The sequence below is a fragment of the Trachypithecus francoisi genome, unplaced genomic scaffold, assembly GCF_009764315.1.
Source record: "Trachypithecus francoisi isolate TF-2019V2 unplaced genomic scaffold, Tfra_2.0 Lachesis_group8, whole genome shotgun sequence".
Lineage (NCBI taxonomy): Eukaryota > Metazoa > Chordata > Mammalia > Primates > Cercopithecidae > Trachypithecus > Trachypithecus francoisi.
In genome coordinates, this window is record NW_022681473.1 from 84,164,443 (window position 1) to 84,183,362 (window position 18,920).

The window sequence follows — 18,920 nt, forward strand, 5'->3', positions numbered from 1 at the left end:
ATTAAATGAACATTCCTTCTCCCCACAGCCAGCTATGAATTATGCAGACAAAATTCAGCTAATCACAACCTGCTGTGTGTGTCATTGTGTAGCAGCCCTTTGCAAGTTGGGTTAACACTTTTGAAACACCTCATCCCATGCCAGAATGCCAAAGTAAAGCAGCTGTCTTGGTAAGAGGGCTTTGCAAAGTTTTGGGGCCATTTTGTGCTTATTTCTCTCTTGCGTCTGGGGCAGAGATTCCTTATGTGGATCTGTGATAGTGACAGGAGGCCTGCAAACTAGGATAGGAAAATATATGGCAGCTTTATTTTTTATTCACTTCCAACTAAAATGTAGCTTTAAAAAGTTTTTATGTAGGCAACAGTCCATAGTGATATTAGCAGTACCTGTGAGTTTGTCACCCACAGAAAATCACAGATATCCTGGAATATCGTTTACTCTTCACAACTTCAAAGTGTCAATAGCTGTTAGATCGTCTGCTAGATCCTATTTTAAGTATGAATAAAGAAGTGGATTCAAAATATTAGTGTTTTGATAACTGCATATCAATATTCTATTTCCTTTGTGAACCTATATATATTATTTTATGCACTTAAAAACAAGGAAAGATTGAAGAACTGTCACAAAACCAAGGAGTCTAGGGAGACATGGCAATTAAATGCAGTGGGTACCCTGGATTCGATCTTGGGACAGGAAGAGGACAATAGTGGAAAAACAACCAGTGTACTTTACAAATAAAAGTCTGAAGTTTAGTTTCTGATAGTGGCATGTGCCAATGTTGGCTTCTTAGTCTTGACAAATGTATCACAGAAATATGAGTCATTAGCAATGGGGGAAACTGAGTGAGGGGCTTATGAGAATGCCCTGTACATCTGAAATTACAGTGAGGGTCATGTTGTGGGGTCTGCCGTCCACTCCCAGAAATGTTTGTGGGGGAGGGTTTCATGTCAACTTAAGGCCATCATGGCCTCTTCCGTTACAGCTCTGAGAAATGGTGGAGATAGACCCATCCAAAAGTAAGGAGAAGTTTTCCAGAGGAGTAAAGTACTTGAGAGTGTGTTCAATTGGAAAAAGATGTCTCTGGGTTCAGAGAGGTTGGCAACATAGTCTGATTCTCACTTACCAGCTTTGTGATCTGGGGCCAGAAACTGCTCCCGGCTTTCTCTTCCCATTTGCGGAATGGAGCCATATATAGAGTCCCTGTCAGGGTTTCTGTGAGGACTGAGCGTAACATGTCCACCTAGCTAACCTTTTTGTGGTTACCTGGAGTGTTGGAGTGCCTATTCCATACCAGGTCCTTTGCTAAGCATTTTCCGTCAATTATCTCCTTTAATCTTCATGACACCTCTATTCCATGTCCTTTTCATAGATAAGGAAACTGAGGGTCAGAGACTCGGTAACCTCATTCTCCAAGGCCACAGTGCTGAGCTTCAGTTCAGATCTGTGCTGACTGCCGCTTACAGTCTTCCTAAGTCTTCTGCTGAGGCTAAACCATCTCTGACCAACTGACGGTCTTGGTTACTGGGGTGCTCCTCACCCTCTCTGACGTGCGAATCCCCTCTTGTTTGGTGTGTGTCTGCACCCTGATCTGGACACTCTCCTCTTGATTCCCTTGCCTGTTGTGGATGGCCTTTCTGAGCCTCAGTTTATCCAACTATGCAATGAGGGTGTTGGACTGCCTTCAAAGTCTGTTCCACGTTCAGTCTGCATTCTGTTAATTCAACTGCTTATTTCAGCTGTCTTATTGGGATGATTACTGAATCACTGAAGTCAAAGCTTTTCTAATTTGTTTTGGGGGAAGTTATATGTTTCTTTGGCATTTTCCCAGATTCCAGAGGAGGGCAAAAATGGAGCCATATGCCTTAGTTGCTTCTTGAAACCACAAAAATTAAACAACAAAAACCCAGCAGAAGCCTTTGTGATAGTTACAGGTTTTTTAACTGGGATTTTGTTCAGGGAATGGGAGTAATTTTATTTTTTTGTTTTCCTTCTGTGATTAGAACGTGCACACCATGTGTCACCATGCAATTGCTGATTACTTCAAATTAATACCTATGGAAGGAAAAAAAAATAGGTAGTTACCAGTGTCAGGTATTACCTGGACAGGGGAATTTAGCCATAAGAAGTAGTTATTAGGTAATGAGCCCAATTTCCACAATGCACATTGGTCTCAAGATGTGAGAAAATGAGAGCATCACTTGGTGCCGTTAGGTTACTGCATGGGGGGTCTGTTAAGCCCATGATTTGTTCTCTTGTTTTTCAGTTTTTCCCCTACATCCTGTTGCTCTTTGCGATCCTCCTGTACCTGCCCCCGCTGTTCTGGCGTTTCGCAGCTGCTCCTCATATTTGCTCAGACTTGAAGTTTATCATGGAAGAACTTGACAAAGTTTACAACCGTGCAATTAAGGCTGCAAAGAGTGCGTGTGACCTTGACATGAGAGATGGAGCCTGCTCAGTTCCAGGTGTTGCCGAGAACTTGGGGCAAAGGTAACTTAGCCCCAGCAGGCAGCTCATCGGGTTTTGTAGGACAAATTCTCTGCCCTTCTACCGCCAGTCTGGGCCCAGAGTTCTGACTGCTAGGAGGTGGGGCAGGAGTGGAGGCAGGGGGATGTCATGCACCTAGTGACAGCCTGTAGGATCCAGGGATGTCCACTCTCCCCAAATCTCGCCCCGACCCATCCCACCCATTTGTTTGTCCTTCTGTCAAGACTCCTTCCCTTGATGAGTGAAACGTTACCATCTCATTTTAAAAATGCAGTTCTTGTAGGGGTAACAGATTTAGGTACTATATGAGGCTTGCTTGCTTTGATTTGTTGAACTCCTTAATGGAGATGCACAGAGGATTTCAAGGCAGCTGAGCAAGGGATTAGAGAGAAATGGGGAAGGAGTAGGTTGTGCCCTGCCTTTTCACATTCTTCCTTTGGCTCTTGTTATTGAATAATTGGAATAATAATATTAAGAACCATCATTTTTTGAATATTTAATATATCCCACACACCGTATTGAGTTATTTAAGTACATTATCTCCTTTAACCCTCAGAGCAACGTTACGAAGTGCATTTGTTAACCTCCCCCTCCACTTTTATTCTGGATAAAAACACTATTCTGTAGCTATAAGTAAGAGTGCTGGAAACTGAACCATGCCCTTTAGACCCCATAGTTTGTGCCCACACCCCCTGAGCTGTCCCACCCCTCGCCTGTAAGAGGCGTATGTTTACACGTATTTAGGATTTACCAGATGCCAGACATCATTCTAAAAATTTCCAAATATTAACTCATTTAATTAACTAAGCCTTCTATTAAATATTAAGGGGAAAAGTATTTTATTGTTCCTTTTCTTCCTACTCTTTTAAACGGATTTTATTTTTGACCACTCTACTGAAGTTGTAGGTAAAGAAGTATGGGTGTTTGAAATTTTTAGTGTGACATTGTTGAATGTGTATCTGTCTTTAATATTTGATGGTCTTGATGAATGCCTACGTTATTTTTGTTTCCTTTATGTTTTAGTTTGTGGGAGGTATCTGAAAGCCACTTCAAGTACCCAATTGTGGAGCAGTACTTGAAGACAAAGAAAAATTCTAATAATTTAATCATTAAGTACATTAGCTGTCGCCTGGTGACACTCATCATTATACTTTTAGCGTGTATCTACCTGGGCTATTACTTCAGTCTCTCCTCACTCTCAGACGAGTTTGTGTGCAGCATCAAATCAGGGATCCTGAGAAACGACAGCACCGTGCCCAATCAGTTTCAGTGCAAACTCATCGCCGTGGGCGTCTTCCAGTTGCTCAGTGTTATTAACCTTGTGGTTTATGTCCTGTTGGCTCCCGTGGTTGTCTACACGCTGTTTGTTCCATTCCGACAGAAGACAGATGTTCTCAAAGTGTACGAAATCCTCCCTACTTTTGATGTTCTGCATTTCAAATCTGAAGGGTACAACGATTTGAGCCTCTACAATCTCTTCTTGGAGGAAAATATAAGTGAGGTCAAGTCATACAAGTGTCTTAAGGTACTGGAGAATATTAAGAGCAGTGGTCAGGGGATCGACCCAGTGCTACTCCTGACAAACCTTGGCATGATCAAGATGGATATTGTTGATGGCAAAACTCCCATGTCTGCAGAGACAAGAGAGGAGCAGGGGAACCAGACGGCAGAGCTCAAAGGTAGGGTTTGCTTTTGGCAGAGGCCACAGGAGCCCACCGAGAGCTTTTGCAGCAGCCTTGTGGGAATATTGACAGTCTTTACCCTTCCCATCATTTAAACCATTTCCAAGCATTAAAAACCTTAATACCAAGGTTGGGGGGAGGCGGTGGGAACCCCTCAGTATTAGGAGAGAGAGGAAAAGAATTGGTGCTCCTCTACTTTTCCAAAGAAGGATAACTTCTGTGCTTTTTCTGGTGTTTCCCTCTTCTCTCTCTGTCTCACACTCTCTCTTGCTCAGCACTCTTCCTTGTCTTTCTTGCTTATTTTTGTCTTATCTTACTGGCTTTCCTCTCTGTACCTCTGATCTCCTTCTCTGTTACTCTCTGACTTTCTCTTTCAAAGGGGACTGAAAGTTTATTGATTCATTTTCTTGTCCTAACTTCACTGTGCTCTGAAGTTAGATTAAGAATCAAAACATGGTATAGACTGTAAGAGGAATTTTTGGCAGAAGAGAAATTGATTAGTATTGATAATTCCTGCTATATTTCTGTCATAAATATTTGTTTTCAATTTTGACAGATGTGAACATAGACAGTGAAATTAAAGCAAATAATGGAAAGAAGAATGCCCGACAGAGACTTCTGGATTCTTCTTGCTGATGATTTTTTTCCTTGAGCTGTAAATCTGTGACATCTGTGACATAGGATTTAATTTGGCTAAAGCACCCCTGTTGGTTTCACAGCTGATTTGCAATAAATGGTTCTTGGTGGAGATATTGAGCATGTCTTACTGAGTCCCTAATGGAAATGGTGATCAACAAAAGGTTGTGGAAGAATGGTTTATGATCTTCCCGTGGGAAGCACCTGAGAGATAAGTAAACTGCAGCAAGTAACCATGTGTAAGTCCTCATCAAATGAAAAGCAGAAAGACAAGAACGATTAGTCAAGAGCAGTAGCCCTGTCAGAGCCTCGGAGCAATACCTTTCTGTACCTGTGGTGAGACAAGACCCAGAGCTACTGGAAAACAAGCACTTTGGGAGATTTGTTTTGTTTTCATGGAATAATAACATGTCGGGATATAATTTAACATGAGTTTCTTATGTGCCCTTAAAGACCGTTAGACAAGAAAAGCATTCACTGGCTAGTGATCCATAGGTCGACCTGTGTCCTAAGTTAGGTGTAAGGTCCGATGCCTTGGCCTACACTCGAGCTCTCTTTACACTGTTAGTTGTCAACCTTGTAAGGTTGATGGAAGTCCTGTCACCACTACTTGTTGCACTGTGCCTTGAAGGGCAGCAGGCCCAAGCGCTGCTCTGACTGAAAACTGAGTTAACAAGATGAAATCTAAAGGATATTCACAGTGACTTCAATTCAGGAAGAATGCTTCCAAAAGAGCCCAGTGGGGAAATCTGACATCACAGAAGACGTTAATTCAGTCACTTTCGGAGAGTTTGTCTACAGGATGTTTCTCTGTTATCAAAGGCATTTGAAACAGGATTTTACTTAAACAATAATGGAACACAGGAGTATTTAAAGTGAAGAACACTTTGCCTGAATGTGATCAGGGCATGTAAGTGACATTGGCATGCTTCATATAGTGTGCTTGAAGCCAGAAAAACTTAGCAGTTTATTTTGTTTATATTTAAGCACAGCTTTAAAAAATTCATTTTCATTTATTCAGTGTCCGAATGGAGGCCATTTGGGAAGAAAATTCTAGCACTGGAAGAGAATTATAGAATAAAGATTACAAATGGTTGGATAAGACAAATGTAAGCTTATTTCATAAACATTTAAAGCTGATTCAGAAAATGTTCAAAACTGTTGCCAATTCCAACTATGTAAATCCTATGTTCATATTTTACACACACACAAAAAAATCTTTAACATCTGTGGAACTTCCCAGTTTTAGTCTTACAAAGTTAGCACGTTGCATAAGTTGAGTAATCCTCAGGAACCTCCAAGTTTACTTTTGGCTCTTACAGACAGTTGTTTACATAATCTAATTACTGTTTTCTGAAGAACGGAAGTTATATAAGCTGCTGTCTGCCTTTCAGAATATTCAGAAAAGCAGATTTTATTTGTAGTTCTATGATGTTTTCTGAAATGGAAAGCCGATGATAAATATCAAAGTAGCAATCAGTGCTTTAAATTATTCTGTTACATGATATTTATTACTGTTGAATTATGCTGTGACTTAGAAATGGCAGTAACCTAAATAATTGAATTTGCAAAATTATTATATTGCCATATCTGAGATGTTCCATCACAAATTTCTACACTGGTTTCTTTTGAAAATGTAAAAAGATTTATGAGATATATTTTCTAGGACATGATTTTTTTTTACAAAAAGCTTCATCTTCTGTAGACTATCCGTAATTTGTATTTTGAAATGGTAAAAATTGATATTTTAGGAGACCAGGAAGTCTCCAAGCCATTCCCACTCTCTGAGCTCTAGTAGGGTCTGTGATGGCCCAGGCACCAATACCAGGTTGGATGTGCACATACGCATAGGCAGGTCCCATCCTTGAGGACTTCAGAGTCCAGTAAAAGGCAGCAGAGACATGGGCTGGTGCCTAAGAGGAGAAAGTGTAGCCACAGTAAAGGCTATGCCAGAAAACTCCTAGCAAATGCTCTGTGTTCTTGGGAGAGGCCACATTATTTTTGTTTCCTCTCCTATAGTTTCTGTAACTGCTGATTTTGAGAATATAGTTATCATTTTTCCCAGAGGCAGATGACCACCTTAAGGTTCTTTAGCTACAAATCCTCTAGGTTGAAATTTGTGCAAAATAGTCACAGTGATTTTGAATAGTAAAGGATCCAGTTGCCTTTTGAACCTTCCCTCGCAGGGATGAGAGAACAAGCCTGTGGAGGATGTGGAGCCACTGTTGAACAACTGTCGGGGCCCCAGAAGGCTGGTGTGGAGGCCTGGAGATACCTTTCAGCTTGGAAAAAAAAGTATTATTAGGACAGGTAAACTCATCCATCTACTGTGAGCTACTGGCTTGGAGAACGACGTTTGAGGAGTCTGTTTCCTGAGGAGAAATGCTTTTATAAAAGCACTCATTGCTTTGTAGAAGGAGACAAACAGATCCTAAATGACCACTCCAGGGTTGCTGATTTTGTTTCTGGCTCATGTCTGCCTAGTAAACCACCAGCAAGCTGCTGAACCAGGCTGGAAACAAGTGTTGCAGCTGGGAGGGACACAGAGTACTCTGAAAGCAGCATTCCAACACATCTTCACTTTTACGAAGGGATAGGCAGATACTTCCATCATAGAGATTCTTAATCCTCAAGGGGTTATAACCCCCTTGCAAATATTTTTATAGCTATGGACCCTCTCCTCAGATCTACAGCCAGCATTTTCAGTGCACCTTAGGAGGTCATTGTAGTCTATGCCTCTGAAAAAGCTGTGCTCCAACGGCTGAGGAGCAAGCCACACAGCAGACAATGGGGCTCCCTTTGCCTTCATGAAAGCTGCTTCCCCCAACACTAAGACTCAGCTGTACGTTTGCTTAGCTCAGTCACGTTTACATTCTTCTGGGTGAACTGTACCTTTTGAGTACCTGCCTTCATTTTCTAGAGTCAGACCTAACAAGGTCAGTAGAAGCCTGGGCAGTAGCGGGCCTAGAAAGACCAGGCAGCCGGCATGAACTGCTGTTCTCTCCCTGACCACAAGGCGTTGTCTTCCTCCAGGGTCAAGTCATTGTTCCTGTTGCACCTCACAGGAATGTGGGGAGGAAGGACATAACACTATAAAATGCTGTGTCCTACCTTACAGTTGTACTGTGAGAAAGCTGGAAACTTCCACCTGTTCAGTGGGTCTGGTTTGCATGTTTATGTTTCGTTTGTGGGAAATGCTTGTCCAAGAGAGAGCTCAGGTCAGGGCAGTTTGTGCCTGTGAGAATTAGCTCAGCTATCAGAGGCAGATTTTTAGACACCTTTTTAAAATGTGCTCGTGTTTGGTTTGTTTTCCTTATTGTCAGTCCTGGGTCAATCAAAGGTTTGTAAGGTTGAGAATTTTTATGTACTGCTGTATCACAAGTGCTTAAAACAGAGACTGGCCTAGATGAGGCATTCTGTAAATGTTTGTTGAAATTAATGGGCAAACTCTTAGGATAATTCCTAATTTGTTGGCAGCTGTGATTTGATTTTAGAAGGCAAACGTGATTTTATTTTTGGAAAGGAGAAGGGGAGGGGAGGCTCATTAGCCTCTTGGTAGAGAGAGGAATATTCCTGCAAATGGATAGGTTTCCACCTTAAGTAGTGATGGTCCTTAACTTCTTATTATGGAGTGAGTCTTGACCACTTTCCAAATTCAGTACAAGTTCAAGATTGCCTTTCAGTGATTAGGGAAATTGAAGCTTTAAAAGAATAAACCTCTTAAAAGGGGATGTTGATGGAAATGTACAATTACCAGTAATTGAGATTTTATCTGAGGGGATGGAGATGATGAAATGGTTCCTTCTGAGAAGTTGTTGGCATTTTGGCTTTATTTTTCACAAATAAAGTGAAACCATTTAAAACGATTGACAACAATGATATTGTGTCATGTGGAATACAATAGATATTAATTTGTGGTTGGTTTTTCTGCCTGCTTTAAATGAAATGTATTATGTTTCGGGGTTCCTCTTTTAGCTGTAAAAATACTTCGTCACTAAAGCATGAAATTTAATCAGCAATTGTTCTTCAAGTTCCTGAAAGCTATAAAAGTTTCTCATGACTTGAGTTTTTTTTTTTTTTCCCTGCCCACCAGAGGAGAAAGCCCTTGTAGAATTCTGCAGTGTTACAAGTGTTCCCTATAAAAACTGAAACCATCAGCTACTCTTTAACAAGCTGGCTTTTTAAAAGCACATAATTACAATTTAATGGTATTCTGTAAAATGGTGCTCTAGGCATAATTTAAATTCCTTTTAATGACTGTATTTCTTCAAAACTTTGAAAGAAAAGTATGTGTTCTTTTTGCTGCATCCTTTTTAAGAAGACTGCCAACAGATGAAGAAGGACTTTCAAATTAAGGCCATCTTGGTTTCATTTCCACAAAGATGAGAACAAATCATGGTGTTAAGAAAGGATCCTTAGAAGAACACAAGAATCTTGAAAGCCCTTGGTGGTTATCACTGTTATATTTCATATTTCCACAGAAGTCACTTAGCCAAGCTCTGCATTTTGAGCCTGCTGACTTTCATTTAAAGAAGAATGAACTGAAAATCCAGGCTGCTGTGTCTGTAGATAAAGGTCAAACCATGTTTGAGTTCTTCACTATTGTGTCCACCTAAATAAAACTGAGTAAGTAATGAAAAATGTCTTAATATTTCTTGCCTTCCCTTTCGGGAGAGTCATTTCATGGAAGATGTAATGGGAGATGCATTCCAAAATGTCTTGAGGCTCATTCCTCTCTGCTGGAAACATAAAATTCAGTAGGCTTCATGCTACTTGCTAAAATCCAGCTGGTGGTAACTAAAGGAAGAAAATCCTTGATTATAGGCCCACAGATTCTGGAATTTCTAAGCACAAATCACTTGCTTTCTGATTGAGGATTGTTTGCCTGGGCTTGGGAAAAAAAGATCAGCAACCATGTGCTGCTAAACATTGGTTCTCCTGCTCACCTCTCTCAAGAGGAGGACTCCTTTGTACAATGGTCAATTAGTGCAGCTTGCTATTGTGGGTAATCAGAGCCATGTGAAATTTTAGTACCATTTCTGGCATATCACAAATACAGTAAATTCTCTCTAAATGCTAGCTTTGACTATCTTGCTCACCAGCTGTTCCCAGGGTGGCAACCCGGGACCCTAAGATGTTGTATTCGTTTTCTCTTGCTCCATAACAAATTACTGCAAACTTAGCAGCTTAAAGCAGTACACATTTATCATCTTGCAGTTTCTGGGTCAGGAATCTGGACACAGCTCAGCTAGGTCCTGTGGTCAGGGATTCACAGTGCTGCAACCCAGTTGTGGAAGGTTGTGTTCTCATCTGAAGCTCAACTGGGGAAGGAGCTGCTTCAAAGCTGCCTCAAGTTGTTGGCAGGATTCATTTTGCCTAACTTGGAATCAACTGATTTGGGACTTTAATCACATTTGCTAAAACCCTCCACCTTTGCTATATTATCTTGGATAGAATCAAGTCACAGGTCCTGCCCACACTGTAAGTCGGAGTCATGGGGCCAACTTACACTCTGTCAGCACAGATAACCTAAATCCTACCTTGTCTGTCTCAGAGACTTGTAGCTTTACCCCCTTGACAGTCTTCTGAGGCCAGCCTCTGTTCCCAGTGGTGGATTGATAGTCTTACTGTATCTAACCCAGCTAACACATTTCATGTCTGTGGTCTTTCTAGAATGCAGTTGTGATTGTGCAAATGTTCCCTGCCATTTCACCATCACCAGTTTTAAATCCCTCGGGACTCTGTGTGGATTTCAGGACTAAGAACAACCTTGTTTCTTAGACCATACAAGGCCCCACCTCTTCAAGATCATCACATACCCACTACTCTCTCTCTCATCTCTGACACAGCCTCCTGCATTGTTTCTTAAAAGTCTCTCTGCTTTCTCAGATCTGTCTGTCCTCACCTGCCTCATACCTTCTATTCAGAAGTCAGCTCCAGCCTCCCCAGCAGGAAGTACTCTTGACCTGCCCCTCCCATTGTCCTGACTTAGATGCCCTCTGTGCTTGCCATTGCTCCTTGTCTCAGTGCTTAGCACTCTGCACTACCTCGATAACTTTGTCTGTCTCCCCCTACCTTGGAGGCCCTTCAGGCAGGGTGGTGCCTTCCACATCCCTGTGCTCCCAGCACCTGGCACACAGCCTGATGCCCATGTGCTGAGGGATTATTTAGACCCCTGTCTGCCCCCATGAATGCCTTCTGAACATGTCCAGAGTGGATGACAGCATCAAGTTAGAAGTGAATTCTTCCCCCAAGCCTTATCCATCTCTATCACGACTCCTCCTACTTTGTCCAATTTGAAGTGGCCAAGTACAGCTCATCCTGTATTTCCTTCTCCTGTTTTGGTGATTGAGGGCTTAACTTGAAGGCTTCCTGAAGCACTTCTTAGAAACTTCTCTTGATGATGGTTTCTCCCATCTGCACCTATGCTAATTTACATCTGAGTAGCCTCACTTTTCTAAGAGTTCTAACATTCACCACCTTATTTGAACTCCGCAGTTGGGTGTGCTATTGATCTGAGATACTTAATGCCATTGTAGTAAGAATAGTGATGCCTTTTCTGTTTATAATTTGTGTCCACCCAAGGAAGATGTTTATGAAGTTTTCCCTAACCTGCATCCCCCTCCTACCACCACCCAGTGCTGAGAGCAGAGGAGAAAGGAGAGAAGCTGAGCTGGAGGCTACCAACCTGTGTCCCCCTTGATAAAAACCAAATTACAGTAACTAAACTGCAGACTTGAGGTAATTTGCTGATCAAATCCTACCTCTTCTCCCCTCATATAATGCCAGTGTTCTGAATTCCCCTCTTTGAAAGGGGAGTGGAAAGAAAAGGCCCAAATGCTCCTCTGTGGTACACCAGAGGCTGTGGAGACCCCACAGGGGGAGAAGAAGCATGCCAAGCCCATGAATGAGGAAAAGTCAAAATAGATCTTCCCAAGAGCCCTGTTCCACTATTGCAATGTGCCTTTTCTCAGACACAAGGAAATGGAAACAACTAAAGTGTTACCAAAAAATCATTTCCAAATTCCCAGAAATGAAATTCACATTACCTCAGGAAGCGAAGAATCCAATAATAAAACCTAAGCTTTCATGGAAGATTCAGGAATGTAAAAGGAAGTGTTCTCATGGTAATTTCAGAGGTAAAGAGACTCAAAGAGATTTGACTCATTTGTTCATTTTGAATATCGGAACTGTTAGAAAGGAAACATTAAGTACAGAGGCCTTTGGAGTTCCTTATGATATTTCTAAGTAACCCATGAAATAAGGGAAGCTTCATTTGAAATAAATTACCCAAAACTATGGCTGTGGCAAAGAAAGCAGAAAGAAAAAAAAGAGTAAACATTAAAAAAAGAATAAGGGGTCAGGTGTGGTGGCTCATGCCTGTAATCCCAGCACTTTGGGAGGCTGAGGTGGGTGGATCACGAGGTTAGGAGATTGAGATCATCCTGGCTAACATGGTGAAACCCCGTCTCTACTAAAAATACAAAAAAATTAGCCACGTGTGGTGGCACGCACCTGTAATCCCAGCTACTGGAGAGGCTGAGGCAGGAGAATCGCTTGAACCCAGGAGGCAGAGGTTGCAGTGAGCAGAGATCATGCCACTGCACTCCAGCCTGGGAAACCGAGCAAGACTCTGTCTCAAAAAAATAAAAATAAGAATAAAGGATCGTCTAGACTGTCTGTCCAGTTGAATATGAGAGACATGTATAAGTAACTTTAAATTTTCTAATAACCACATAAGTGAGTGAAATTAATGGTTATTTTAACCTAATATATCCAAAAGACTCCAACTTGTAATCAATATAAAAATATTGAGATATTTTACTTTTTTTATTCTACATTTTTAAATTTCAGTGTGTATATTTTACTTAGAGCACATCTCATTTCACACTGGCTTCATTTAAACAGCTCAATAGTCGCATGTAGCTAGTGGCTACCATATTGGACAGAATAGGCTGACCAGACTGTTTTATGCAAGTCTGTTCCCACCTAATGAAGTGTTCTTCACTGTCTCTGTGTCCTTGTCAATGTCTTTCTTTTGGCCTGGGATTCTCTTCCCTTGAGGTCTGTATCCTTTCTGCAAGATTAAGTTGCCCTCTAAGCAGAATTGGTTAACTGGATGCATATTCTCACCTGCTCACAGTGATGCACAACTACCTCCTCCCTTTGAAGCTTTTTAATCTGAAATAAACTAGTAAGAACTGGGCTGCTTCCCCAACACCCACACTATCTTGCCTTAATTGTCTTTATTGATTTTTTTTGTTTTGTTTTGTTTTGCTGCTCGTCCTTGTTCTCATAAAGGCTACAAGTCTAAATTCAAGCATTTTAGTGCCTTCTTAGTAGTCTTTGTTAAAGAAAAATTATTCGATGCACTTGTTAAAGCACAGGACAGCAAACTTTATCCAGGACCATCACAATAGGTATCAGGACTTTCACTGTGGGAAATGGGATTTCGCAGTGGGAGAGGTTGGGCTCAGCTTTGAATACAGCATGGGAAAGTGGAAATTTATAACCAAGAAGCAGGGTAGGGGTCAGTGGATGGAAAATTACTAAGAGGAACCATCAGAAGTTAAGGAGATTCTGGCCAATTCAACCTAACAGTAGGAGCAAATAATCTGTCAACCTCCCCACCCCAACCTCAGTCTAGCAACATGCTGAGCACACAGCAAGCTGAGAGGAGATGGATGGAAGCTGAAAGTCAGTGTGCGGGTGATGCAGTGTTTCACCCCTCTGAGAACAAACTGCAGGTGCCCATTCTTTAAGTTGTGACATGGAGAAAGCAACGTAATAAGGGCACATGGTAGAATCCCTCCAAAAGTTTTCCCATCAGATGATCTTTCTAAGTCATTGACTCCCACTGCCTAAGTGGAGAAAAATTCATACCCTATTTGCTCCCAGCCTAGTGCCCGCTTCACTATACTATGCCTTCCTCCAAGCCTGCAATCTGTGCCAGGTGATTCATCTCCCACTTGGCCCAACGATGGTCTTTGTGCAGTACATCAGCTGAGAAGCTGGGCTGCTATTCAATCCAGTGAGTCATCCCTGAGCATTGATCAGGTTGGGGCAGGGAGCCAAGAGTTGTTGGCTTTTCCCTAGATAGGACGCTCCCATGAGGAAATAGCCTTCATGACTTCAAACTCAGTTGCAGAGTGAAGTTGGTATTCATTCATTCGTTCGTTCATTCAATAAAGGGTTTTTCAAACACCTACTATCTGGTGTTGGGCATATTAAGGTGAAAAATCCAGCAAGCCTCTGGGCTCATGGAGTTTGCTGGGAATGATGGTGGCAAAAGAGAGGAAGACTAAGAAAGCCTAAAGCTTTGTTTCCATCTATAATTCCACCTCTCTGAGCCATTTGCCCAGTGAGGGGCTCGAACTAAACAACCTCTAAAATCTATTGGTCTGTGTCTCTGGGGTTGTATTCTTTCATCGTGTCCCACACTAGATCCCTGGGAATCCAGATGGCAAGAAGGAAGGAAATTAGTATTTGTTGAGTGCCTACATGCCAGGCATTAAACAATGCGTATTAGCTCATTAAATCTTCACAATCCAGTGAGGATGTTGCTTTAGTTTTGGGGTGAGGGACATTAAGGGAATGGGTTCTCAAGACAAGCTGCCTGAGTTCTGGCCTAAGACTGCCCAGTGACCTGTGTGACCTGAGTTCTTGACTCCTCTGGGCCTTGGTTCTCTCCTCTATGACAGAAAGTCATGTGTTTTGATGAGGGCTGAAGTCGATTAAACAAAGGCAGTAAACATAATGCCAGCACATAATAAACACTCAATCCCTCAATCTTTTTTAAGTCTAGCAGCATTTTCTTTATTCACATCGTAAGCCATGTTTGAAAAAAAAGAGAAAATCCCAAACTATTGGAGTACTACAGAAAGGCAGTTTAGCATATTGAGAAAGCTCAATTTGAGTTTCGATATCAGAAAATCTGGTTTGGAGTCTTAGCTCTAATACTTCCAAGAGGTAACCCAGTGAGTCACTTCAAATGTTTTCTCTGTACCAGTGTCTACTTTTCAGGGTTGTTACGAGGATCCAATGAGAATAATGTACCTGGCACTCTACAGGAGCTCAACAAGTAGTAGCTATTTATCTTACCTCAAATAGAAACTCATTTACAATAGTTAAGTGAAAAGGACGTCATTGTGAGCTGCTGCTCAGAACCCAATGGAGGCAAATTCAGCTGGGAAAGGATACAGGAAAGGCCATTGCTAAGAAAAAAAATCCCGACCTCATCCAAGAGCAGCGAGACACCCTATCTGCAACCCCCAGGTTTTGTTGCTGGGCCCCGCGTGAGTGGCAGCGAAGATGGCAGAGTTGTGAAGATGCCTTGGGCATTTTCGGAATGACTCAAGAACATCTTTGACTCAGCACGGGCAGCAGCCAGATGGACCCTGTAGGTGTGAACCTCCTGAGCATTTGGAGCGGAGGCTGGAGAAGCTACCCGGGGAACCCCAGCCCCCAGGCCCATTGCGCAAACCCACGTGGGCATTGCCGGAGACACAGCTCTGCCTGCTTCAGCGCTCCTGTCCCCGGGCCAGGGCTGCCAGCTCATCCTGCCCTGCCTGGCTGGGGCAGCGGAAAGTGAATCCCAAAACAGACCACTGGCTCCTCTCATTTTCTACTACTCATCTCTTGTCATTTATTAGTTTTAGTTTTAATTTTTAAAGATGATGCAAGCTATTGATGAGTATATATTTGTTGCAAGAGAAAATCAGATAATATAGAAATATAGTCATGCATCACTTAACAATGTAGATACAATCTAAGAAATGCTTCTTTAGGCGATTTTGTCATGTGAACATCATGGAGAACTTACCCAAACCTAGCTCCTATAGATAGTATGACCATATGATGCAGCCTATTGCTCCTGGGCTGCACACCTGTACGGCATGTTACTGTACTGAATTCTGTAGGCAGTTGTCACACAGCGTTAAGTATGTGTGTATCTATCAACTCTAAACAGAAAAGGTGCAGTAAAAATAAGGTATGTTGTGTGTGCAGTCTGTCCTCAACCGAAATGTCATTGCTATGCAACACATGACTGTCTGTGGAGTGAGGGTCCTCCATGTATTGCTGCCTTTCACAAGTCCAGTCTGGGCTGCCCAGCAGAGTCACAGTTATCACCAGAGTGTCCACCTCCTCACTTGTCTTGAGGTCTGATAATCTGTACCAAGCTGCCTTGCTCACCTGCTTAATTATTTTAGTACTGAATTGTTTCAGAAGGGAAAGAGCATCGTAATTTTCTAACACATATTTAAGCATATTTTTCTATCAACATGTAACATTTTGGTCAAGTGCCACTGATTTGAGGAATTCTTTTTCAAGTGGATTTAAAGAGGCTCCAAGGGCCAGCAGATGCGATTTTGCAGCACAACTTAAAAAACTTCCTCGATCTTCTAACAACACAATATTCAACCAAGAAATAGTGTTAATATCACTTACTTCAGAAGACTCTTGTGAGGGTTAAAAGAGGGAACAGATGTCAACAACTACAATGCCTGGCACAGGTGAAGCCTAATGTTAGTTCTGGTTATTTTATTAGAGTCTGTTGTTGGCCTTACAGTAGAACTCTCAGTAATTTTTTACTGTGTTTTCATGTATATATGTATGTATGTATGTATGTATTTATTTATTTATTTTTGAGATGGAGTTTCACTCTTGTCGTCCAGGCTGAAGTGCCGTGGCGTGATCTCGGCTCACTGCAACCCCTGCCTCAGAAGTTCAAGTGATTCCTCCGCCTCGGCCTCCCGGGATTACAAGCGTGTGCCACCACGCCAGGCTAATTTTTGTATTTTTATAGAGACGGGGTTTTACCATGTTGGCCAGGCTAGTCTCAAACTCCTGACATCAGGTGATCCACCAGCCTCAGCCTCCCAAAGTGCTGGGATTACAGGCGTGAGCCACCATGCCTGGCCTATTTTCATGTTTTTAGTGGTCACCTTACAATAGGAACCCATCCAGTTGACAGTGTCTGAAATGAGCCTGTTGAACTTAGGCTTGTGATAATCCAGAATCCAAGTCTATGGGAGTCAGTTCCATTGCGCAGGACTTAGCAACGGGTACGTGCGTTTTCCTGGTTAGACTAGTAGTATGCACTCGGGAGAATTTGGAGAGTACACGCAAATAATAAAAATCGTCTGAAATCTGTATGGCTTGACCAGGCCATTTGACAGGAGTTACGGTGTTGGAATTTTGTTAATTGTAAGGCACTGTGCCAAATACTTTTGGACATGGACTTAATTGATATCCATAACCACTGTGTGAGATAGATGCTGTCAACCCCAGTTGTACAAATGTGGAAAATGAAATTTATAGAGATTAATTCAGACCAAAGCAAGCAGCTTTTAAGGGAAGAGTAGAATTGGGATTCTAAAGCTTGTGCTCTTAACTGCTGTGCCACGCTGATTCTCTTCTTTGGAATGTGAGGACTCTGAGGTTCTTGTAGCAGAATCAGCTTGGTAGCATCCATTCACTTAATTATTGAACAAACATGTTGTACTTTGTGGCCAGCACTGTAGCAAACACTGGGGATGAATCAGACCCAGTTCCTGCCCTTGAGGTCTCACAGGCACTCTGAACTCTGGCCTGGGAGTAAGGGGATAAAAAGGGAAATGCAATACAATTTGTTAAGTGCTCTCAAGAGGTATACAAAATATCACTGGAATACTTCTTAGGGACACAGAGGGGAAACTTCACAGAAGTGGTTACCTTGTGTGTGGTTACCTTTGGGTTTAGCCTAGAAACATGGCTTCTGATTTACCAGATTAAGAAGCCAAGACAGTGGTGGCATTCCAGGCAGGGGGCAGCACAAGCTCAGGTGTGCAAGATGAGTGCATGTGGCCTGTGGATCAGGGAAGAGTTAGACGTCTTTTGGTGAAGAGCAGCAAGGGCCAAGGCTAGGCTAGGCCAGCTTTACATCTTCTTAGCTCACCTCCACCCTGGGGTCCCCTCTTTCTTCCTGCAGCCTCCAGAACAAGCTGGCAACCAACCTGCCCTCAGATAACTCCCCATCATGTCATCAGAAGAGACATACACCCAGGTGATGGTGCACAGGCTTAGGGGGCAGGTGGGAAGTCTCCTGGCCCTAGGAAAAGAGCTTCCTTCACTGAGCAGCTGCTGCGGTAGGCGCTTTGCTAAAGCACACAGTCTAAATGAACTAGTTTACCCCTTACTATGTAATAATGAGTAGGTTGGCACCCTCCCCAGAGGAGTAAACAGAAGCCTGGGAGCCTCTGTGACCTGCCCAAACCACACTGCCAGGATCTAATCCTGGGCCAGCCTGACTCCAACACCCAAGTTGTGTCAGTGCTAACTGTGGCTGGAGGACTGCTCGCATCAGAACATGTGGACATGCTTGTTAAAAGGCAGATTCCTGGGCCTCTCCACAGACCCACTGAGTCAGGACATGTGGGGCAGGGCCTGGGGATGTGCATTTATCACACCTTCCTGGTGACTGAAACATACCAACATCTGAGAATCCCTGCCCTGTGCTGTACTGCCTACCTGTGCACTGAACTGGGGGACCCAGCAGAAGACAGCTAGGAGAATGGGAAGTTGTTCCAGGAGGATCAGAATCTGCCAACACCTGTTTATTAGGAAGAGCTAGTGGAGCTTTTGGGAACCAAGGGAACGATGAGGGTTCCTGAGGACACCCCCACTATAGGCCATGCTAGAAGCCTGGTGCCCTGCACACATTTCTAGCTCCTTTCACCAGTTCCAAGAAAAGACAGTGTTCTGAGAGGGCACATACATTCACGAAAGCAATGAGATAGCACCAGCTGTGGCCCGCTGGACTATCTTGGCTGCCCACCCTGACTCAAGGGCTGGGCATCCCTGATGGCCCTGTGCACCCCAGCCCCGTGAGTGTAGCCCACCCTGAACTGGGGCTAAGTGCTGCCAATGTGGTTGGCCCTCTGATAGGGTTTGGCTATGTCCCTACCCAAATCTCAATTTGAATTGTATCTTCCAGAATTCCCACGTGTTGTGAGAGGGACCCAGCAGAGGTAATTGAATCATGGGGGCAGTCTTTCCCGTGCTGTTCTCATGATAGTGAGTAAGTCTCATGAGAACCGATGGGTTTATCAGGGGTTTTTGCTTTTGCTTCTTCCTCAT

At 42.8% G+C, this 18,920-nt stretch overlaps 1 protein-coding gene across 2 annotated transcripts in view; it reads left to right on the top strand.

Moving 5' to 3' along the window:
• Window positions 1-9,443, top strand: part of PANX1 (pannexin 1) — a 67,681-nt gene extending 58,238 nt beyond the window's left edge. The window contains exons 3-6 of one of the 2 annotated variants that reach the window (XR_004436230.1): window positions 2,264-2,487; window positions 3,508-4,163; window positions 4,723-5,712; window positions 9,284-9,443. Coding sequence is in view for 1 of the 2 variants with exons in the window: in XM_033207845.1 (XP_033063736.1) it covers window positions 2,264-2,487; window positions 3,508-4,163; window positions 4,723-4,802 (960 nt within the window). In the remaining variant the exon portion in view is untranslated. Of the gene's footprint in view, window positions 1-2,263; window positions 2,488-3,507; window positions 4,164-4,722 lie in introns of both variants that reach the window. The other variant, XM_033207845.1, reaches the window with a different exon arrangement.
• Window positions 9,444-18,920: the final 9,477 nt, after the last annotated feature.